This window comes from Camelus bactrianus, chromosome 2, assembly GCF_048773025.1.
Source record: "Camelus bactrianus isolate YW-2024 breed Bactrian camel chromosome 2, ASM4877302v1, whole genome shotgun sequence".
NCBI classification, from domain to species: Eukaryota; Metazoa; Chordata; class Mammalia; order Artiodactyla; family Camelidae; genus Camelus; species Camelus bactrianus.
The window spans coordinates 81,751,982-81,777,055 of NC_133540.1; the positions used below are offsets into that span (position 1 = coordinate 81,751,982).

The window sequence follows — 25,074 nt, forward strand, 5'->3', positions numbered from 1 at the left end:
CATTAAGCCAAGCATGGGACCCAGTGCAACTGCACAGTTCATATGACTATGAAACTGGCCCTGTTTGTAGTCCAGCTTTTGGCAAAGCAGGGCAGGCTGGATGTGACAGTTTCTCTCCATCCTTTGAAACAATCCCTGGTACACATGGTCACTTGACAAACTGTAAGTAGGAGAGAAAAAATACCTCCAGCTTGTTTGTTTTCAGTTATCAAAACAAGTCTCTGTTCCTACAAATTATGAGGGAAAACAACTTGTTTTGGCTACCTGCAGCACGGCATATCTGAAAAGTCTAATTCAAAGAACAGCAAGTTTAAAAGTCCAAGTTTTAAAACATGGCTATGAATCTCGTGATGACAAATAATTTTAAAAGACTCAGAGTCTGAAGGAACTTTAGAAAATTATCCAGTATATTGTCTCAGTTTGTATAGGAATCACCTGCATACTCAGTACAGAAAACATCTTTAAAATGTGACCATTCAGCTTGTTTGCAAATTCCTAATGATAGCTGCCTCACTGATTTTTGAGGCAGCATAATTCACTGTTAGTCAGCTTTCATATTAGAGAATTCTTCCTTACCATTGAGTCAGAAACATTCTTCCTTTATCTTATAAATAGTAATCCAATTTCTGGCTTTGAAACAACATGGGGTTTTAAAAAGCCCATCAAATATTTAAAAACAGCCACCATGTCCCCTCTTAGTCTCTCTCTTTGTCGTCTATAATTATTAGTGCCTTCAGCTTCTCCCTCTCATCGTTGAACTTCTCTGTCTTAAAATATAACCACAAAGGATGAACATGTTATTATAGATATTTCAGCACAATACATTACCTGGGCTTTATGCAGGAAAATACCACTTAATAGAAATCTCTGGGAATGTCCTATTAATATAAGCTTTTCTTTTCTTTTCCCTCAGAGACGAGAGGATTTCTTGTAACATCTCTCAAATGACTTTTTAAAAATGGGCGTGGGGAATCCAATATAATTTGGCTTCTCCATGGATGATAGTATACATTATCTAATGCTGTGTAACAAATCACCCCTAAAACATGGTGGTTAAATCAACCACCATTTTATTTGCTTACGATTCTGCACATCAGCAATTTGAATTGGATTCAGTTGTATAGTTCTTTTGCTAGTCTCACTTGGTATCACTTACAGGACTATAACCAGTTGGTGGCTTGACGAGCTGGATGGTCCAAGTTGGCCTCATTCACACATCTAGTGCTGCTGGTCAGCTAGGGCTGGCTGATCCACCTTCATGTGCTCTCTAATCCTCTGAAGTTAGCCCAAGCTCTTTCACGTTAAGGAGAGAAGGGTTGGTGCACATCCTTGGGCTACAAATTCTTAGTGTTGAGAATAAAGTATGGCCTTCTTGGAACTTTTAGTAAAGGAGAAACTGAATTGAATAAATAATTCCAAGTGTGATTTGTCTTATGTACAGGGGCTATTTTTTCTTTCTTTAAAAATTTTATTTAGTTTGCATACAATAAAATTTACTTTTTGGTGCATAGTTCTTTGAGTTTTGACAACCATCACCACAATCACGACATAGAAAGTTGTCACCTTAAAAACGCTGTAATGTTCTTTCTTTTCAGTCAACCCTCTTACATATAATCCCTGGCAACCACTGATCTATTTTCCACTCCTATAGTTTAGCATTTTCCAGAATGTCATATAAATGGAATTACAGTATGGAGTCTTTTGACATTGATTTCTTTCACTCATAATGTCTAGATTCACACAAGTGTTGTGCGTATTATATAGCTCACTTTTTTTTAAAAAATTACTGAATAGTAGTATTTCACTGTAGGGAGGTACCAGTTTGTTTATCCATTTACCAACTTAAACATATTAGGGTTGTTTCCAGTTTGGGGCAATTATTAAGTTATATGGACATTCATATACAGACCTTTGTGTGAATTTAAGTCTTCACCTCATTTTGGTAAAATATCTAGGAATGAGATTGCTGAGTCATATAATAAGTGTATATGTAACTTTATAAGAAACTGTCAAACTTCTCACAAGTGGTCCTACCTTTTTGCATGTCTACCATCAATGTCTGAGAATTTCTGTTGCATCCTTGCCAGCACTTTATATTGTCATTAAAGTTATTTTAGTAAGTGTATAGTGGTATCTCTAGTTTTAAAATGCATTTCCCTAATGATTAATGATGTTGAGTATCTTTTTATGGGCTATTTGCCATTCATATATCTAATTTGGCAAAATATAGGGTTAAATATTTTGCCCATATTTTTAATTGAGTTGTTTTCTTATGGTGGAGTTTTGACAGTTCTGTTCATATTCTGAATACAAGTCCTTTGTCAGATGCAAGATATAAAAATGTTTTTTTTTTTCCAATGGCATCTTTTGCAAAGCATAAATTTTAAATTTTGATGAAGTACAAATTGTCAATTTTTGCTTCTATGGATTGAACTTTTGGTGTTGTATCTGAGGACTCTCCCTAACAAGAGATCACAAAGATTTTTTTTACCTATGTTTTCTTCTAGAAGTGTTACAGTTTTCTATTTTACATTTAGGTCTATGATCCACTTGGAATATGTTTAAGGTAAGAGGGATGAGTCAAAATTCATTTTATTTGTATTTACATATGTAATTGTTTTAGCACCATTTATTTAAAAAGATCATCCTTTCTTCATTAAATAGCCTGTGCACCTTTGTAAAAAATCAGTTGAGTATATTTTTGTGTATCAATTTCCACGGATGTATGTTCCCACCCTTTTGCCAATAGCACACTATCTTGATTACTGGAGCTTTACAGTAATTCTTGAAATCAAGAGGTGTAAGTCCAACTTTGTTCTTTTCAAAATTTTTTGGATCAATCTAGTTTCTTTGCCTTTTAGTATAAGTTTTAGAATTATATCAATGTTATCACAGAAAAATATTCTTGGGTTTTGATTTGGATTTTGTTGAATCTATAAATCAACTCAGAAAAACTTGAGAATACTGAGTGTTCCAACTGAGAAAGACATATATCCCTCCATTTATTTAGGTTGTCTTTGATTTCTTTTATAGTGCTTTTTCAGTACACAGATCCCACACACGTTTTGTTAAATACCTATGTATTTAATTTTTGAGTGCTATTGTTAAAATAGTAGTTTTTGAAAGTTTGAATTCCAACTGTGCAATGGTAATATACAGAAATATAACTTTTGTATGTTGATCTTGTATTCCAATATTTTGCTGATATCACTTATTCATTTAAAAACTTTTTTTGGGTAGATTCCTTGGAATTTTCTATATAGAAACCCTGTTATCTGTGAATACAAGTAGTTTCAGTTCACATAATCCAACCTGGATACCTTTTAATTATTTTTCTTGTATTATTGCACTGGTTGGGATGTCTAGAACAATGATGAAATGTTAAGGGTGGACTTTCTTGCATTGCTCCCAGTTTTAAAGGAATAACATTCTGTCTTTCACTAAGTATGACATTGGCTGTAGTTTATTATTTTTAATGCCCTTTATCAGACTGAAAAAGTTCCCTTAATTCCTGGTTTGCTGAGAGGTGTTTTATTTTTTTTTTTAATGATGAAAGGATACTGAATTATGTCCAATTATTTTTCTGCACCTATTGAGATGATCATTTTTCCTTTTACTTAATATGGTGGATCAACTGATAGATTTTCCATTTTTGAACCAGCCTTGTGTGTATACCCACTTGATCATATGTATTATCTGTTTAAAATAATTATTTTGTCTAGTTTTGGTATTAATGTTATGCTGGAATCAAAAAAATGAGCTGAAAAGTATTGTTTTCTTTTATAGTCTGAAAATGTGTGTAGAATTGGTATTATTTCTTCCTTAAATACTTGGTGGAATTCACTATATGGGCTGGAAGATTACTTTGGTGGAAGGTTTTAAACTATGAATTCAATTTCTTTAATTGAATTTAGATGCAGGTAAATTCAGGTTATATTATTTTTTTCTTGAGAGAATTTTGGTAGTCTTTCAAGGAGTTGGTTCATTTTAGCCTTAATCTTTGAATTAATCTTCTGACCCAGGGTCTGGCACAGAGTGGATGATGTTGGTATAATAAATTGGTGAATCCCCAAGCATAGTATTGGAGGAGGAAGCAACATTCTCTGCTTCCTAGAGGAAAAATGTCACTCCCAGAAACACAAAAGGACCATCGCAAGTAACTATTCACCTACTACATTCTTGGCATTATGTGAAGTCCCAGGATTACATCATCTCATTTTATTGCTCCCAACAATCTTACAAGGAAGATACTATTATTTCTATTTTATGATCAAAAAAAGCAACACTTCAGTTTTCACACAAAGCTAGTAAATGAAGCTGAAACCCAAACCCATGTTTATTTTTGAACTTTTTAAAAAAAACCTTCTCAGTGGTTCTGCATCTCCAGTGATAGATATTCATATTCTCTCTCCCCTCACTTCATCCTTTCCTGTGTCTGTGGGTTAAGAGTCTGGGCCTGACTTAGTTGGGTCTTTCGCAAATTTGCAATCAAGGTGTTGGCTAGGCTGGGTTGTCACCTGAGACTTCAGCAAGAAGGATCTACTCACTCAGGTTGTTTGGAGAATTCACTTCCTTGCAGTTCTAGGATTCATAGCAGCTGGCTTCTTCAAAGATAGCAATGAAGTAGGTGGAGGTGGGCGTGAAGGAAGGAGGGACTACTAAGTAAATCTACTGGTAAGGAGGAGTCTTACATAATGTAACATAACCATGGTACTGACATCCCATCACTTTTGCATATTCTGTCAGTTACATGATTCTCATTTCCTGGTATTCATGCATTGTGTAAACCCTGTATCTTGAAGGTAGACTGACCTGTAACATGTTTCTAACCAATAGTGACTTGCAACCATATAGGTCCCTTTACTTCCGCCTCCTTGTTACAGCTGTCACATGTACTACATCTATATAACATTGAAAATTCCACCAAATGATCTAATTTTTGCTTTCAATTGCTATAAATGTATTAAAGAATTTGAGAAAAATAGTTTATTATTACCTAGATATCTCCTATTCCTGTTCTCTTTTTCCTGTGGAATCATTTCTCTTCAACTTGAAGAACTTCTGAATCCAACCAGTGGATCTTTTTTTTCAGATATTTTTTTCACTTTGAAAATTTCTGCTTGGTTTTTATAATCTTCTTTTCTTTGTTAAGAATATCTATCCTTCCATTTGTTTCAAGAGTGCTTATCACCACCTCATGGAGCATAGCTCTTTAACATCTTTGATAATTTCAACATCATGGTTATTTTAGTGTTGGCATCTGTTGTCTTTTCCCTTGAGAACTGGTCACATTTTTCTGACTCTGTCTACCAAGTAATGTGAATTGTAATCTTGGGTATTTTATTTTGAATACTATGTCATGGGCCTCTGGATCCTATTAAAACCCTCTGGGGCTCTTTTCTTTTTTTCTTTTTTTTTTAAGCAGGCAACCATCCTGACTAGATTGAACCAGTTCTGCCTTACTGTTTCTGTGGGAAGTGTTCCAGTTTCAAAGCCTTTGGTATTTTGCTTTGGGGCTGCCTCACACATGTATATCTCAGGAATTAGCCTGGGACTTTGACAGTGATTTATTTCTTAGTTTATTGTCAAAGTCTTCGCTATTACTATTTTCTGGTGGCTGAACTGATTTTTTGCTTTGTGATCAGGAACAAATTACTCAACCTTTTTGCATTTTAGATTCCCTTATTATATGGATTAGGGAATGATAGATGAACAGACAGAACTAGAAGGGAACATGAAGAGAGACTTCAAATAATCACACTATCTTCTGTAGAGTAATATATTTTCTTTCAAAAGCAGAAAGATGATGGAAAAGTAAACTGGAAGAGTAAATGAGAGTGGAAATAGGACTAAGAAATACTACAAAAAGGTCAAAACTGGTCTTGACAAATAGTGCTGAAATTTTAAGGAAACTTTGGGGGAAGCCTATAACTGTTTCAGGAGTGTGGACTCACAGCTGATTAGCTGAAAAGGGGCACAGTGGGAATGCCAGAGCCCTTATCTTTAATTTCGGAGTTGTAGAGCACCTAAAGGTTAATATCTGGAGACTTAAGAGAAAGTGAAGGTGTTTCCAATAAAATACTACCAAAGAAAGATTTTCTTTGAGCCTTGTTAAACCCATGTCAGCAATCAGCTTTCTCTTTGACACCAGAAGCAAGAGCACTGATGGAACCAATAGTCAAAGATATTTCCTCAATTTATTTTTCCCAACTTCAGAAATTATCAGTATAAACTAAAAGCAATGTCAAAATACGGTAGGATAGATAAATAACATTAAATTAGCTAGGAAGAAAAAAATGCTAGAGAAAAACTTATGAGGAAACAAGTTACAGGTCTAGGATAAAATACAAATTAAAAAGGCATCTGAATATTCAGTATTTAGTTACCTAACATTTATTAAACACACCAGCAATGCTTCATATACAAGCAGGAAAATCAACTGATGTTGAAAAGAATGAACTGTCCTGCTCTTCAATACTGGTTCTTTATTAAAATCAAGCTTTTCTACCCACAATTATCAGGCCAAGAATCCACCACAGAAGACAGAAGAGAGAGGTTGAAGAAAAATCTACATATTGCATGAAATAAAATGGAAAAACTACTTTCATGTATCTTGGTAATTTCTTATTTTCAGAAGGAAGATCATACTTTTAAAGAAAGCTATCTCTATCTTCCTGATTCTGACTACCAAGTTACTTACCTGGACATCAGAATTAAACACTGCAGCATACAATTTCATTATCATATCAGAATGAAAACAATTCACTAGGAAATCATAGTATATGGCTGGGAGGGTAACTTACAGATAATGCATTCCCATGCAATTATATAAGTTGAAAGCATGTGGTCCTTTCTAAATAGAGCTTTTATTTCCCTAGGATCCAATTAAATATATTTCCCTTTCCATAATCTCCACAGCAGATTCTCTAGTTCTAAATTCTAGCAATTCCAATGAAGCTTCAATAGATTTTGTTAAAATCTAATTTGACCAATTTATCAAACAGAAGTCTTTTTAATTATCTAGCTAAAAACCAGAGATATGAAATGTACTATAAGTCCTTTTCCAATGGAAATTTTCTACATTACATTTTTTTTGTTACTGGAAATAAGTGAAGTTTATCCATTTTTATGTTTCTCTTAAGTTGTCTTTTTGCTGGCTCAAACTTAACCCATACCTCCTTTTGTAAAAATACATTAACTTACAAGGATGGTAAAAGGCTATATATATCACCCATTTCACAAGTAAAACACAGTATGAGACTGATTATAATCACTCAGAATTCCTTAAAAATACTAATTCTTCAGTCCCACACTATATCCACTGAATCAAAACCTCAGGGACATTTCTTCATAATTTTTTTTCTTGAAAAGAGTTCTAAATTGATTTTGATGGTCTTTCAAATTGGGAATCACTTGTGCAATCAACCAAGAATCAAAAGATATAGCTATAGTCTACTCCTAGTTCTAATTATTTGGATGTTTGGTTCCTCATCTGAAAAAATGAAGACGTTAGAATATACTCCTAAGGTCTACTTATTTCCAACATCTTATAAAGATGTGTCTTTATAAGAGGAGAGAAGGACACACACACAGAGGAAAGACCATGTGAGACAGAGGGAGAAGACAACCATCAACAAAGCCAATGAGAAAGGCCTCAGAAGAAATCAGCTCTACTGACACATTGATCTTAGACTTACAGCTTCTGGAACTGTAAGAAATAAATTTCTGTTGTTTAAGCCACTAAGTCTATGCTATTTGTTATGGCAGTCCTAGCAAACAAATTCAATGAGTTATCTGGGATACCTGAATATATGCAGAATCCTAAGATGCCCTCAGACTTCCTGAATTAATTCTGGGGGCTGGTCCAGAAATCTGCTCTTTTAAAACACACCACAATAAAGTTTGTGAAATACTTCTTTAAAATCTACTGTAATACTAGTGTGTTAACTGATGTGTAGATTACAAAAGATCTATTCTCTTATTCCCAACGGCCTCACAATTAAGTTAGTCCAAATACAGATAAGCAACAAGAGACTTAAGAGTGCCAATTTGTTACCATCTCTAAATGTTAAAGGTGAATTCCTGCAATCTAAAAGAAATGCAGTTCTTAACACAGAACGTTTGGAAAAAAAAAAAAAAAAGGACTCCTAAAGATGGTGAGGCAATGTGGTTGATTGAAATAAAGTAAAAAGAAATGGACAAGGGAGACAGAGATCAAAGCCCAGGGCCTGTCCAAGGTGGAGAATCTAATAGAAGACCACCAACACATTTAGCTGGGAGAAACAACAGGAAAAGAGCCACAAAAACTGGAGAAACTGAAATTGGCAGACCATAAAATGGCCCTCACAATTTAAATAAAAGATGTTAGAAAATATCTGCAGAATATAGGGAACTATAAAAAGTCATCTAGCAGTTTTAAAAGAGAGAACCAAACAGAACTACTAAATATAGAACTACTGAAAAATATAACCAAAATTATAGAAGAAAGGGTAATAAACATAGAAGGCAGAGTAAGTCTACAATGCTTGATGAGAATCATCATAGAAGAGAATGGGTGAAGAGGCATAGCTGAAGGAGTAATAGACCTGAGACTTTCTCAGAACTAACAAAAGGTACAAATCTAGATTCAAAGAGTTGAACAAACCCTAAACAGGATTAATAAAAGAAATCCATACCCAGACACATAATAACTACACTGCATAAAATGAAAGCAGATAAATATATTTTTAAAAAGATGCAGTATTTAGTTGACAGCTGACTCAACAGCCACAGGGGAAGGTCATAAGAGAGTAAAAAATATCTCCAATATGTTGAAAGATAATAAAAGTCGGATTAGAATTTTACCATTGAGCAAAAATATCTCAGTGGAATGGGAGCGAAATTAAGGTATTTTCAGACAAAGAAATCATGAGCAAGTATACCACCAGTGGACTCTCACAAAATAAAATTCTAAAGGAAGTATTTCAGATAGAAAGAAATTCATTCCAGATGGTAAGCCTGACGCACAAAGGAGAATAAAGAGTAAAGAAACTGATATATGTGTGAGTAAAGAAGTGATATGTGTGTGTGCATAAATACAAACACTGACTATATAAACAAAATAAAGAAGTCTTAGAGAATTAAAAGACACTAAGGTATTTGACAACAAAATTAAAATACCTAAGAGAAATAAAATACATGATCAGAGTATGCAGGCTGGCAAAGAGAGTTGTTGCAGTCATTACGACTGTGTAACAAGTAACCCCAATACTTAGTTGCACAAACAATCCATACTCACAGGTTCTGTGGGGCAGGAACTTGGCAGGGCACAGCAGGGAGTGCTTGTCTCTGCTCCCTGAGGTCTAAGGTCTGGAATGGTCTGAGAGCTTGCTTACTCACATGTGTGACACTTGATAGTGACTGCAGTTGGGAGCCTCAGTTTCTCTCTTGGGGCTAAGTTAAGGCTTCCTCACAGCATGATGTCTGGGTTCCAGGGCTGAGCTTTCCATGAGGGAGAGCGAGCGAGCAAGAGCGAGAGAGCCAGCCAAGCAGAAGCCACACAGCCTGTTCTGGTTTAACCTCAGAAGTCATACAGAGTCACACATACTGCTTTCTGTTATATTAGTTGAGGCAGTCATAAATCCTTGTTTGAGTTCAAGGTATGTGAAAACATTTTGTCTCTAGATGGTGGTTGTAGGGTAACAAGCTTCCAAAAGAGCATGTCAGATTGCAAATATTGCTGTGGCCATCTTTGGAAATTATAATCTTTCAAAACGTAAAAATGATTAGCTTTAGTCTGACTTAGTCTGAACACACATGTTGTAATACACGGTAATCACCAAAAGATAAAAGCCACTAAACCAGTAAAGAAAAAAAATGTGTATAGCTCAGGAAAACAGAAACCATATCATTTATATTAAGAAAGAATTTAACATAAGGAATTGCTTAAACAGGTTGTGAGAGAACTGAAAATGCTGGCAAGGGTCCCAACTATTAAAGGAAAAAGGGTAGGATTATTAGAATCTGGAAGCCTAAAAGAGATCCTGCAGAGTGCCAGAGAAAAGGTAGAGCCTGGGAACCAGCCACAACTACTAGGAGAAAAGCCACTGCTGAGGTGATGCTGACAATCAGGAAGCAAATGGCAATGGTCAGTCTCTTCTCCCTCTCTCCAGCTTTCCAGTCTCCTTCTAGTGTCTTCTATTTGTGGAACCTAAGGGAAGCTAGATGGCGAAAGAGGTTAGTTTTCAAAGTTCCAGAATACAGAATTGAGTTAATAATTGGCATAAATGGAATAAAAAAAATGAAGTACAAATTTTAAAAGGTAAGAAAATAGAGAACAAGAATCATAGAACAGGCTAGACAACAAACCTCCATAAAATAAAATGGCAGAAATAAATCCTAGTAATTACATGAAATGTAAATGGTTTTAGTGTTCCAGTTAAAAGGCTAAGAATATCAAATTGGATTTAAAAAACCCTAAAATCAAAATTCTATGCTACAAATGAAGAAACACTCTCCTGAAAAACTCAAGAGTTAAAGAGGAACCACCCCTAATGGAAATGGAAAATATTTTAACTCAATATTATTATGTATCAAAATTTGTGGAATATGGCTACAACAGTAATTAGAATATAATGTAATTATACTACAGTAATATAGACATATTTATAACTTTTAAATGGTTATGTTGGAAGACAAGCTGAAAATGAATGAGGTAAGTATCCATCTCAAGTTAGAAACAAAAACAGTAAAAAAACTCCAAACAAAATAGAAAAAATAATATTGATAAAAGCAGAAATTAATGAAACAGAAAACAAACGTACAATAGAGGATTAAGAAAACCAAAATTCAGATCTTAGAAAAGACTAACACTGTCCCTATTTGAAGATTATGTAGAATATCCGAAACAATTTACAAATAACTTACAAGAATCATTAGAGGTAAGTTTTCCAGATACAGAAGCAATACAAAGATACCAATTACATTTTACACATAATCAAAAATTAGGAAATAAAGTGGGCTGAGTAATCTGGATTAACATTCTCACTTGAGAATATTTAGAAAAACTGCACAGAATATATTTGAAAAAGTGCTGGATGGCATCAGAAAGCTAAACTAATGAATAATTATTAGGCTAATATCTGGGAGAAAAATAGAAATTCATAAAGAAAATGAATTTTTCATTTGTGACCACTTGTACCCTGGAGCTTTTTTTGCAGATTTGTAAGAGGCCACAGAGAAGCTAAGCAGAGCTAAGGGACTAGATTCAAAGGTGGAGTGCAGTACCAGTCACGGGGTCAGGGCTCTGACTCTGGTAACCCCAACTCACACTTACCAAGTCTGAAGGGTTTTTGGAGTAAGGGTTAACAGGAAGTAAGGGCACTAGTTCAATCAGCTCAGCTCTGAGTCACATAGATGACTCAGAAAATTTCAGTCTCTGTAAGTGGGTCAAAATGATCCTGAATTACTAGTGCCCAAGTGCCTGGTAGAGCATATGAAAAAACTCTGTGGAAATGAAAATATCATGTTGGGCATCAAATTACAGTTGATCCCTGAACAACATGGGAATTAGGCCATCACTCTTCTGCACAGCTTAAAATCTGTATATGACTTTACAATTGGTCCTCGTATCCAAGGTTCCACATTCATGGATCATGTAATACTGTAGGATGTATTTAGTGAAAAAAATCCGCATATAAGCAAATCCATGCAGTTCAAACTTGTGTTGTTCAAGGGTCAACTATATTTCTATAATCAAGTTTTCAAATATAGTATTGGCATTTAATTAAAGATAACCACACATAACCACACACACAAGGATACAAGATAATGAGAATCAGCAGAAACCAAAATATAGAAAGAGACCCACAGGAGAGTTTCAGATATGGGAATTATTAAATACAGACTATAAAATAATAACACTTTTCATGTTCAGATAGATAAAAAATAAAATTTCAGCAGGACAACTAGAAACTGCAAAATGACAGATTTGCATATTTGAAATTAGAAATTTGAGAACTGAAAATACAAAGGGCTAAAAATAACCAAGACACTCTTACAAAACAGTAAATTGGGAGGACTTATTCTGCCAGATATCAAAAACAATGTATCAGCTATAGTGATGAAGACAGAATACTAGCATAGGGACAGAACAACAAGGAGGAACAAAAGTCCAGAAAGAGATGTATACATATACGGATATGACATACGACTTTGGCAGCACTGCAGAAAAATACAGAAAAAGTAAATGGTGGTGAGGCACTTTCTAGCATACATAAAATTTCTTGTGAATTATAAACTTTAAATGTGAAAGTCAAAACTAAAGCTTTAGAAGACAGCAAAGGAGAGTATATTCATGACTTTGTGGTTCGAGAGAATAACTTTTAACAATTTGCAAAAAACTCTAACCTTAAAACAAAAAATTGATACTTCTCAGTACTCAACCATTAGCAAATTCTTTTTATCAAAGAACATCATAAAGAGAGGGAAAGGCAAGTCAGAGTGGAAGAAAACATTTGCAACTATACAGCCAAGTAAGAACAGAATGTATAAAGATCTTTTATGAATCAATGAGGAAAAAAACCTCCCAACACAACAGACGAATGGGCAAAAGAACTGAAAAGACACATTGCAAAAAAGAAAGTCAGAGTGGCCAACAAACATATAAGGTGCTTAATTTCAAAGTAATGAGGGAAATGCAGAGTAAAACTTTAATGAGATATAACTGCACATCTACCAGATTGGCAAAATTTAAAAAAAAGGTCTGTTTACACCAGTGTTGAGCAAAGTGGAAAAACAGGACATCTCTACTGCTCAGGAAGAACTTTTGTTAGTATCGAATATAATTTAAGATGTGAATACCCTATGGCCAAGCACTTCCATTCCTAGGCATAAACTTTAGTTGTACTAGGAGATACATACAATGTTCCTTGTAGAACTGTGATTGCCCCAAACAAAAAACATCCCAAGTTGTCCACAGTCAATAGGCTGAATAAATAAATAGTGGTATATTAATGCAAAGGTAAATTATACATCAATGAAGATGAAGGAAGCATGGTTATAAGCAAACATGGATAAATACCATGCTGAAGGAAAGAAGCAGTCACCAAAGAGTACAGTATGATTCTATTTATATTAAGTTAAAAAACCATCAAAAGTAAACTGTAATGTTTAGGTATATACATAGGTGGTAACGCTATAAATAAAAACAAAGACACAGTTATCACTAAAGGGACAATGCTAGTTGCCAGAGGGTACATGTGGGGAAGCTGACTGTGACTGGGAAGGACTACCAAGGGAGTTTCTGGGCTGTTGTCAGTGTTCTATTGATTTGAGAGTTGTTTAAGTAGTTACTTTAAAATTATTTCTTAAGCTGTGTATTCATATTTTATGTACTCTCTTGAAAATATATATCTTAATTAAATAAATAAAGCTAAGACATGGCAAGAGAAAAATGAACAAATTACCTACTGAATACTTACTGTGACCCCCAAGACGGCAATTTCCTGGTTAAATTTTAAATTTGTTAAAAGTAAAATAGTTAAACCCATATCTAGTGATTGTATACTAAATGGTTATATATTCACAATCACAGTGAATTTTTGGTAATATTCATTACAGTTGAAAGGATTATTAGGTTAAGAGATTGTTTTCCCCTCAAGATCACAAGAAAACAAATTTTCTGTCTTCATTTTTCCAATTATAAGATAGTGGACTCTAAACATTCTTGACTTATTTTATGCCTTGCCATTGGCTCCACCAGGGAGTGCTATAATAGCCAAAAAATAAAAATAAAGATACATATCTACCAAAAAAAAAAAAAAGATACATATCTATTTCCAAGTTCTACCTTTGGGACAATTTAGAGGAACTTATAGATGAGCAACATAATGCTTTGAATTCTAAAAAAAGAATGGACTTCAGAAATCCCCAATCAACAGTGTAGGATTTACCAGATTTTCTAGGTTTTACAAGGTCACCACCATTCCCTTCAACTGTTTTAACAGAATTTCCAGGAGCCAAAAGCACTTCAAAGTAATGTCCCTCCATATCCAGTGAATGTTGTATCTCCATGATTGCAAACCTTGAAAACTAGGAAACACTAAGGCAACACTACTCATAAAATGAAGAGTAAAACTGGAATCTCTGGAGTCAGCTATGGAACAGGATTTACAAAGATACTGTCAAATTACTTAATCATTTTTAATAAGTAAAAAATCACTCAGTTGTACAGTCTAATCACTAATTTTTGCACCTGATATTTCAATCACCAACAGTGATCTCATGGTACAGAAATAAAACAGATAATGAAAAAAACTGTCATTAAATTCACACTGGCTTTCCAGCTGAGTAGAATTAAACAGAAGAGATTAATGGCAATAACCATTACCTACAGGAAAAAAAAAGACAAAATGGTTTCAAGTTTAATCATAAAATGAACTCAATCCTTGTTAATTTTGTTTGAATCTGCTAAAGTACTGATCTCTATAAATAAGAACTGATAGCATGGTGCTAAATTTAATTCTGAAGAGATGTGGAGATTTAGACCAAATATAAACAAGTGATTAGATCACAACTGAGAATTAGTGAATACTACTGGGAAAATACCAGTTCCTGTCATAGAGCACAAAACAAGTGAAAGTGGGAAACTGGCTTCTTAGAGACGTTCCAAGCCATAGAGCTTTGACATTCCTGGATTCAACTGTAAGCATACTAATTTTAAACATTATACTTGTAATATAAATGATGGGAGAGGGTAGGATATGGTGAATCAAAATTAAACTGCTTATTTCAAAGGTAGCCATTTCCTTTAAACTCATCATGTCCACTTATCCTCACCTCCAATGCACAGATCATCCTTTAATCATACAAATTCACCCTCCACTCCCAAATATATTTTCCCAGTTGGATGATACTTTTACAAAAGAATGAAACAATAGAGCTGGCTGACTTAAGTAATTTAAACTACTTGTAAGTAGAAAAAAATGGAGGTTAAGTACAGAGTATGAAAAGACACCAAACTGGAGTAATACTGACCTGAATCTAGTTTTTAATTTATCAAAGTACCTATTTATGGTCTGAACGGGAGAGCAGAAGGAAAGTAGCTAGAGAGAAATAACTTATTCTGTGTAAAATAATGCAAATTGCTTAAGAATGCATAATAGCCTAGGAAATGATAGAAGTATTTGCTGTTTTCACCGAATTCAGTGTTTACATCATTTTAATGAAACTATTTCTATGAACATTCGCAATAGTTCTTATCAGAAACAGAAAGTTTCTATCAGTAAAGACCTAAAAATGTAAATTTTTATCTTTGTCAATTCCTTTTCTGGGAATGTGGAATTAAATAATATATTTCCCTTTAAAATAAAACATTAAATTGTTTTTTTCTGTCCATTAGGTTGTTGGAAGAAAAAAAAAATCAAGACTCAACTAGTGATAATTTTTTAATTTCTACTTTTCATCTATTTCTAAGGACACTCTCTCTACAAAAACTTTTAGTCTTATATACTCTGACAATCAGGTTTAGAGTTTCAAATAAATAAAATAGCCACATTAGAAGGCATACTGAAGAATCAAATAACTAGCCATATTTATCTGTTCACATTCACGGATTCTATAAGAAGGACATCAGAGTCCATATAATATTGTTAACATTTATCCAGTTTAACACCTATCACTGGACACGCTCATAACTCACAACACTGATGCTATTAACAAAGATCCTGCTTTTGAGGGGACAGTGATAAAACAAACTCTGGTTAAACTAGCAGAGGTAATAGGACAGTAAACTGTACAATTTTAAATGTCTTTTCTTCAACCACTGTTATCATCCTTCCTCTTCCTACTGGTGTTAAATCCAAAATCTAGTCATGAGAGGTGCATAAAGCCAAATGCTATTTGTATAGAAAAATGGGCCTCAAATACTAAACAAAAAGAAATTCGTAAAATAGGATTAAACTTTTTGGATAGCTGCACTTGTCACTTTCAACTTCTTGATTTTTTTATCTCTTCTGGCCTTGGATATGCATTTTTCCTTCTTTTCATCCAGAGAGGTTAATACACAAATTTTTTGTAAGCATTAAAAAATGGCATTCCAGTTCAAAGTTGCTTGTGATCGCATCACATCCACACATGAAGCACTACACAAGTATATACTATGCTTCAAAATGCTTTATAAATCTTCAGTGTAGTTTTCCACTGATGTAAATTAAGGCTTCATCAAACAGAAATCCATAGCATTACGAGCTGATCTTTTTAGCTCCTGAATTGAATGCATTCCTTTCCAAAATCAAGTAGTCCTAGAGTAAATTTAAGACAAGTTCTGTCAGTCAGTGTCATGACTAAAGTAGTATCTTACTGGAGGTCCAGGTAAATCTTCATCTCCATCAGTATCTGGAGCAAATGACACAGTAAGATCCACGTATTTCTTTTCAGTAGAAGGTTTCACAAGTTTATGCATTCTAAGAAAAAAAGGCAAGGACAAATAATTTGGTAAATTCTGTAAAATGAAAGAGTGATTTGCTGATCAATGTTACCCAAAGAATCGGGGCTTGTTTAAATTTATTTTTAAATCTAGTAATTCACCTGCTTTCATATAACTGTCTTCTTTACTAAAAGCTCTAAAACCAAGACACTCATTTACCTAACAGTTAATCAATTTTTACCATTGATGGTATTGATAAAGAATACAGACCATTTATTAAAAGAAAAAAACCACCCTCAAAGAAACCCAAAAGGTAAGCAGTGTTTTAAAAAAACAAAAAACAAAAAACAACAACTCTTCTTTAAACTCCCTGTAAAGTTTGGAGGGTTACCAGACATCTGGTCCTGTCCAAAATATCCATACGGTTCATAAGATGTTTGGTACACCCCAAAAGTTCCTTGATATTTGCAGGACCATTTGGTCCTGTCTAAAACATTGTAAGACATCTGGGCCACACTAAAAAGTCCTTGACGTTTGGGATTGTCTATAACTACTTGGCAGGGATCCAATTTCAAGGAATTTTTGGTGTGGACCAAAATATTTTATGGATGTTTTGAACAGAACCAAATGTCCTGCAAGGAGTCTGGAAGCATAAATTCTTTTCAAGCATTTCTACCTAGGGAGTAAAAATCAAGCCAGATTTACTTCAAGTGCAAGCTACAAAAATCACCATAAAAGATATTCTTAAGTTTTTCCTTTCCTTCATATCCCATGTATATCCTGCTTACTAAAAAAAACTTCACTTTTGCTATTGTCACTGATATTATCATAAACCAAGTCATCATCTATATACCCCTCAGATTATTGCATTAGCTTTTAGCCAGCTCCCTCCAGTCTCTTTCCTACCTCCAATATATTCTGCTGCCAGAATTTTCTTAAAATGCAAATCTGACATTATTCTCCTGCCTAACAATGTTATCTATCATATATCATGTATCTATCTCATGCTAGGCTCTGAACTATGTACTGTATTTAGTCCTCAATAACAGGTATTTTCATTTTACAAAGATATTTTGCCCCATCTACAAATTTTCATTCTTCCCACAATTCATTCTTACCATCTCATCCTTAAGTCATTCCAGATAACTTTATTTCCCAAATAGATTATGTACACTCTTTATTAGCTGCATAATTTTGAACAAACTATTGCTTTTGCCTGATGTAATCCTTTTTCAAAGATAGCTCAAATGAAATTTACCCTAAGCTGAAGTTTGATACACTAGTGCCCATAGTGTTCTGTAAAAAACTTTATTATAATAATTATTCAGTTACATTTTAATTACTAACATGTCACTTTTCTTTAGTAGACTATAAACTCCTTGAGGGCAAGGGCTATTTGATAAAATGCAGATGAAAAAATATTCACAGAAGTAACATTTATGGGATACTTCTTACTTGCTGTAACACTGCTAGCCCTCACTATTATTTTAATGCTCAATAGCCTTGGGCACAATCATCCCTATATGTGGACACAAAACTAAGTTTGAAAAGTTCAGTAAGCTATTTAATGTGACAAAACAATTAAGGAGCTACACAAGGATGGGAACCCAGGTCTTTCTGAAGTCAAGTTTGTCTAGCCACTTACAGGTACTCAGTAAGTATTTGCTAAATGCATAATGTAATAAAATGAGAAGTATCATTCTCAAAACATATCATGCTGGAGGTTTCAAATATTGGCCAACTCTATAAAGCTTTTTTGTGAATTATCTGCAGTAAAATTTAAATTCCATTAATCAATACACTTCAGGACCACACATTCCACTCTCATCTAGGTAGTAAACAATAAATACTACTATCAGTTTATCCAAAAGATACTTAGGGATCTAAATGAAAAACAAGAAGGCAAATTAATGTCATAAATAATATAATAGTAATTTTATTTAAAAATAGATAATTAAACCCAGATTATAATAATTAAAATGTTATTAACCTTATTAATAATCAGTTAAACTGACAAGCATGTTGAGACACTCATCATGCAGAGGGTCATTTATTTGTGACAAATATTTTTATATGCTAATTTCATGTAAAAAGTTTTAGAATTTCTTATTAAGGTGTAATTGACATAACATTATATTAGTTTCAGGTGTGCAAGGTGATGATTTGATATTTGTATATACTGCAAAATGAACAACAAATATTTACTCATGCCTATTATGTGCCAGGCATTGGTCTAGGTGCTTGAGACACATCAATGTCCAGATCAAATATAGATTCCTGCCCTTGTGAATGAAGCTTAAGTTCTAGTGGGGGGGAGACAGATAGTAAGTAATATAATAGCAATAAGACAGTGATAAATGCTATGAAAGAGAGAAAAAGTAGAGCAGAGAAAAGGGCTAGATTAGGTATGCTAGGCTAATATTAAGTAGGGTTCAGAGAGGCCTCTTCAGGAAGTCCAGAGACCAGAGATGAAAGTTAGATGGCCATCTCAGAAAGAGTTGCAAACAGAAGGAACAACTAGAGCAAAAGTCTCATGCTGAAGACTGGAATGTTCAAGGGAAAGAAATAGAATCTTGTAGACAAGGGGACAGAAGTATGAAAGGAACTTAGAGAGGTAAGTGGGAACCAGATCACTTAGGGGCTTGCAGACCACTGCACAGACTGGCTGTTTTTGTTCCCTCTCTTCTTTTGGGTCTCTGCTCAAATGCCAGCTTATCTGGTGAAAATATGACAGGCAGAGGGAATACCTGACTACTCAATATACTGTACCAACTTAACACCTCCTATTCTGCTTTATTTCTCCATAGCACTTACCACCATCTGACATACATATCTAATGGTTGTGCAAACTCTTCAGGGAGGGCAGGAACTTTGCTTTGCTCATTGCTGTATCCCTAATGCTTACAAAAGCACCTGGCATATAGCAGCCATTCTTAAAAAAAAACCTGAATAAATGAATGAAAATAATAATTTGGCATTTTTAAAAATACTTCAGCCTCATAAGCCTAGTCTTTGTGTGTGTTTCCATATAAGAGGTGGATTTACTTTTACTTGGTCTATTGACCAAATCAGGTTTCTAAGCCTATTAGCTTAAAAGCTGACTCTGAACTACAATAAATTCACAAGAGCACTGTAATGCTATAAATCTCGCTTGATAGGTAGTCTGTGGAGCTTGGTAGATTCATGTCTTTACTACTGCCATTAGGTAGGAGTAAATCACATATTGTATCTGAACTTCATTAACCTCTATATTTAATTCTCTAGTGTACATTCAGCTTATGTTTCAGTTCTTGAGAATCTCTTGCATATAATGTTCGACACTTACGTTAACTTCAATCTTTTTGCATGGCCAGGCATTACAGGAACATAGAGCATTTTGACTCCCTGTACCACCATCGTTGGCTCAATTCCGTACTTCTCCTAAAAGTGCATACCCAAAAGAGAAATGATCAAAGCCTCATCCAAATATAAAATGCTGGGTGACAATGTTTTACAACCAGCAGAAAGAGAGCAAACAAACTCCTGCTATATAATATTTATAAAAACTGTTAATGAAATTATGCATAAAAACTAACAGACTCAAAGCAACTATAATGAATAATTGTCTCACTTTGACTGCGTTTATGAAATCCAAGAGGGTGAAATCTTCTTTGCCATGTATAGTCCATCTGTCCCAAATTGTAAATGATATTCCATTTCTGTTATAGAAAAATATTCAGAACAAAAACATTTATATTTTCTTCCCTTTAGTAATAACATAAAACCCCAGAAGTCCATTATTTGTGATTTAGTTAGACACTAATGTGGGAGAAAAAAGAAAAATATAACTTTAAAAATATTCCATTATCTTATTTCCCCATCACACCATACAGGTAACCACTTTTATCAGTACCCTGTTGATCCTCCCAGTGTCTCATTATAAAGTATGCCTTAGCAAGAGAGTTCTGTCTCTCTCTCTTAAAATAGCTGCATGGGTTTCACTGTGTGGATGTTCCAGTCTCCTATTAATGAACACCTGGATTGTTCCAATCTTTGGCAGTGATAAATAATGCCAGAATAAATATCCTGTACATAAATAATTTGAGCTGAGTGTAAATGTATCTGTAAATTTGAAATATAGTGCTATATTTGCTTTATTATGGGTTATATTATTTTATACACTCACCAGTGATGTATGAGAGTGCTTTCTTACATTCTTGCCAAGATAGCAGTTTTCAAATTTCTGATTGTTACCAATTTAAAAAGTGAAAAATGGAAGTCCAGGGGAATTGTTTTGCTTTGTCATATAGCTTTTGGAATTAGATTTTTAATCTCATTACCCATTAGTCAGACACTGGAGTGTCTTTTAATTCATCTGATGTAGATAGACATAGACGAAACCATAAGAAAGTACAATGCTAAACAGTATGACAGATTAAGTGTGAGAGTTCTATGGCAGTTTAGTCAGCAATGCTTCAAGTCACATGCAAAAGAATGAAACTGGACTTTTACACCATGCACAAAAATTACCTCAAAATGGATTAAAGACTTGAATGTAAGATCTGAAACCATAAAACTTACGGAAGAAAACTTAGGTGGTAAGCTCCCTGACACTAGTCTTGGTGATTCATTTTTTGGATTTCACATCAAAAGTAAAAAACAACAACAACAACAACAAAAAACAAGTGACACTACATCAAACTGAAAATCTTCTGCACAGCAAAGAAAACATCAACAAAATGAAAAGGCAACCTACCAACTGGGAGAAAATATTTGCAAATCATATCTCTGATAAGGGGTTAATATCCAAAATAAATATAAAGAACTCATACAACACAATAGTAAAAAGAACAAAAAACAAAAAACAATCCGATAACAAAATGGGCAAAGGATCAGAACAGACGTTTTTCCAAAGACATATGGATGGCATGTGAAAACATGTTCCATATCAAGTATGCGAAAAGATGCTCAATATCACTAATCATCAGAGGAATACAAATCAATGGCCACAATGAGATAACACCTCGCACCTGTTAGGGTGGCTATCATCAAAAAACAAAAGATAACAAGTGTTGGCAAGGATGTGAAGAAACTGGAACCTTTGTACATTCTTGGTGGGAATATAAAATGATACAGCAACTATGCAAAGCAATATGTTAACTTCCTTAAAAACTTAAAAATAGAACTACCATATGATCTAGCAATTCTACTCCTAGGTACTTATATAAAGAAAATGAAAAAATTAACTTGAAAAGATCTGTATCTCCATGTTCACTGCAGCATTATTTACAATGGCTAACATACGGAAACAATCTGTGTCCACAGGTGGATAAATGGATAAAGAAAATGTGGTATTATATCAATGGAGTATTATTCAGCCATAAGAATGAAATCCTGCTATTTACAACAACGTGGATGGACTTTGAGGACATTATGCTAAGTAAAATATGTCATACAGAGAAAGACAGATACTTTATGATCTCATGTACACGTGGAATCAAAGAGAAACAAACAAAACACCCAACCAACTGACCAAACAAAAACTAAAAAACCCTCAAGCTCATAGATAAAGAGAACACTGAAAGTGCCAGAAACGGGGTAGGCGTGTGGGCACAGTAAGTGAAGAGAATCAAAAGGTACAAGCTTCCAGTTGTAAAATGAGTAAGTCATGCGCATGTAATGCACAGCATAGTGACTATACTTAATAATATGTATTGCATATTTGAGAGTTGCTTAGAGAGTAAATCTTAAAAGTTCTCTTCAGAAGAAAAAAAAATTCTGCAACTATGTGTAACAATGGATGGTGACTGGACTTACTGTGGTGATCATTTCCCAACATATACAGGTGTTGAATCGTTATATTGTACACTTGAAACTAATTTAACGTTGAATGTCAATTATACTTCAGTTAAAAAAAAAGAGAAGAGAGAAATGCTACATGAAGAGGTAGCATTGTCCTGAAGTACTGGAAAGTGTTATATATACAGAAGAAAAGGAGAGATGAAACTATTACTTTTCTCTTTTAAAATGTAAAAAAAAGGTATGTCATTCTCATTATGCAAAAGCAAAAGACCTTCATACATACCTGATTTCAGTTTTTCTTACTTCAGATGTCTCTGTAAACACTATAATTGGAATGGCTAAGTTAAGGAAACAATTTTTGTAAGCTTCAAAAGGGTAGTCACCAGCTACTTTGATCATTTCCAGTGCAACCTAGGTAAAACAAGGTGATCTGATTATATAAACAGCCCAACACTATTCATGAATTTAACTGCATCTATAGAATTTTCTTGAATTCTTTTCAAGCATTTCTGTGTGAAGAATAAAAGCAAAATCAACTATACTTCAATAAAAAAATTAAAATTAAAAAAAGGAATAAAAGCAGCTTTTGGACTAGAGTAATATAAATTTCTTTTAAGTCTCTCCACTTAGCCTATTTCACACTTTCAAACTTTCAACCTGTTCTGCACATGTTAAACAAAGTTATCAAAAAAATTAATTAGACCATGTAATCTTCCTACTTTGAAAGCAAACAGCAGAGCTCAAGAAATATAGCAGTCCAAAATCATTTAATAGGAAAAATAATTACATAGCTTTTAAGAATAACACCATGGTACAGTAAAATAACTAGGGCTATTCTAAAGATTCTAAATCATTAAGAAAAAACTAAATTGAAAGAAATCCAAATCACTAACAGGAATTACATTTATTTTAAGGCAAAGAACTAAAATCCAATATAATCAAATAGCAAAGATTATGGTAGTTCATTTTATTCAAGAAAAACAAGAGCACTTGGTTTGTATGGAAGATACAAAGATGATGAAGATGATCACTGTCTGTAAGAAAAATTATATTCTATCTTGACAGAGCTTGTTTTTTTATGTTAAAATGTTTGTATTATCTTAAAAGCTCAAAGTACAGATTACTGTATTTTCAGAAATACCTTACAAATTTAAATTATAAGATCAATATGTATTCTGCCTTCTCTAAGATCTGAGTGACTGGTTGCGAGTGATATAATGGGGAAGAAAGGAAAGAAATGATGAAAAAGAAGCATTTTCAAAGAATAATAATCTCACCAAGCCAGAAACTGCAGCAGTGGATGTTGCTATAGCAGGTATAATTCTACCTGCTATGCGCTTTGTTTTGAAACGGTCAGCTGGTTCAATGCTATACATTTTGGCACGAAGATTTGATGCAGCTGTGATGAAATCTATGTGTCCATTACGATCATCATCTTTTTCAAATGAAAGCACTGCCATCTGAAGGTCATCTGACGGTAACAACCAGAAAAACAAAGTTTCCTAGTAAGTGGTAAGGGCTTTACTAGGTAAAAAGCAATGTGGGTTCACTACTGTTAAAGAGTCCTTTTTGTTTAGGTTTTTAAATGACTGAACAACAAAAAAATTCAAGGAACTGAAGTTTTTGAAGGACATGAAAATGATGGCTTTAACACCACTAAATTAGAGAAGTTTCTATATTAAAAAAACTTTCTAAAAAATGGAAAAATAAGAAAGCCATGTATAACTGCTATTAAGCGGTTTACAATAAAAAAAAGTCAACATTGGGTACTGTTCAAAACTTGATTCCATAAATACTACTCTGAAACACTCTGATAACTAAGAACAGGGTCAGCTGATCAAATAAAAATGAGTATCTTTTTGACACATTTCTAGATTAGTGGTTCCCCGTATCATTCTGCGGATAGGTGTAGTTTGATATGTGATGAAATGAAAAAGTAAGATATGACAGCAAGTTTTTTCTAGAATTATAATTATTAAATTAGGATAACAATCTTTTATTTGCAAAATAAACAGTTGGCTAATCTATTTTTTTGTCCCCTGAATTTTACTGGTCTTTGCATAAAATCCCCAAAGTTTGGAAACTGCTGATTTATGTAGTTAAAAGATGATGAGCAGGTCTAAAAACATGAAATAATATAGAGCTAAAATAATGTTTTTAAGGAATTAAAAGTTCAGTTTCCCTATATTTAAGACTATTTAGCAACGATGTACATAGGTCAGTTTATATTTCCTGAGTGCAATTTTGGAGACTAAGAAGCCAAGAAGAAATGTCTATGGTTTTTTATCCTAAAGTGACTGGGACCCAGGGTTAATGTCTACAAAGACTCCATTTTTCTTCATTATGCTAGCCAAAAGTTAAGAAGGAATCACACAGTAGAATTTCAAAGACTAAAACAATCAGAACAACAACAAAGCAAACTTACATTTCAGGCTTTGAGGGTAGGGCAAATGGTAGAGAAAATGATGAATTTAGTCACGGTTAAAGATGAAGAGTGACTTTCATAGGAATATGAAATAAGTAATAGTATTATTGTTATTATTATTTAATCCCACAACTTTTTGAGTATAGAGGTTAGCGAAAATAAAAATCTCTCCAGTTCAAAACATTTTCAATAAAGATTTTCCCTTACTTGCGGTAGCTTCATTAGATGAAATAGCCTTTTCTAGTTGGAAAACAGCATTCCTCTCATCTTCACTGCTAATAGGAACATGGTCTGGTTTCCTTGCAGTTTCATCTGTTTGAACAACCTTTTAATATATGTATATATATATTCGTTAATGTCATCACATCCTACACCTAAGTTTGATTATCCTATTTGTTTTATCAAATAAGTAACAAAGAGAAACATTCTATCCAGTTTAATCAGATTATTAATCATTATGGAC

At 33.8% G+C, this 25,074-nt stretch overlaps 2 protein-coding genes across 8 annotated transcripts in view; one reads left to right on the forward strand and one right to left on the reverse strand.

Annotated features, from left to right (window-relative positions):
* STAP1 (signal transducing adaptor family member 1) overlaps positions 1-6,601 on the forward strand; it is a 34,028-nt gene extending 27,427 nt beyond the window's left edge. For 2 of the 7 annotated variants that reach the window (XM_045504706.2, XM_045504707.2), the window contains 2 exons: positions 2,538-2,566; positions 6,522-6,601. In XM_045504706.2, coding sequence (XP_045360662.1) covers positions 2,538-2,545 — 8 coding nt within the window. In that variant the 3' untranslated portion in view covers positions 2,546-2,566; positions 6,522-6,601. Of the gene's footprint in view, positions 1-913; positions 2,126-2,507; positions 2,567-4,022; positions 4,476-6,521 lie in introns of those variants that run through there. The other 5 variants (XM_074344168.1, XM_074344200.1, XM_010967540.3 and 2 more) reach the window with 5 other exon arrangements.
* Positions 6,602-13,092: 6,491 nt separating this feature from the next.
* The window catches only part of UBA6 (ubiquitin like modifier activating enzyme 6), a 73,538-nt gene continuing 61,556 nt past the window's right edge, over positions 13,093-25,074 (reverse strand). Inside the window, exons 28-33 of the mRNA XM_010967541.3 lie at positions 24,819-24,936; positions 23,464-23,657; positions 22,470-22,597; positions 20,016-20,103; positions 19,731-19,825; positions 13,093-16,442 (exon numbers count right to left, since the gene is read on the reverse strand). Coding sequence (XP_010965843.2) covers positions 16,307-16,442; positions 19,731-19,825; positions 20,016-20,103; positions 22,470-22,597; positions 23,464-23,657; positions 24,819-24,936 — 759 coding nt within the window. The 3' untranslated portion in view covers positions 13,093-16,306. The remainder of the gene's footprint in view (positions 16,443-19,730; positions 19,826-20,015; positions 20,104-22,469; positions 22,598-23,463; positions 23,658-24,818; positions 24,937-25,074) is intronic.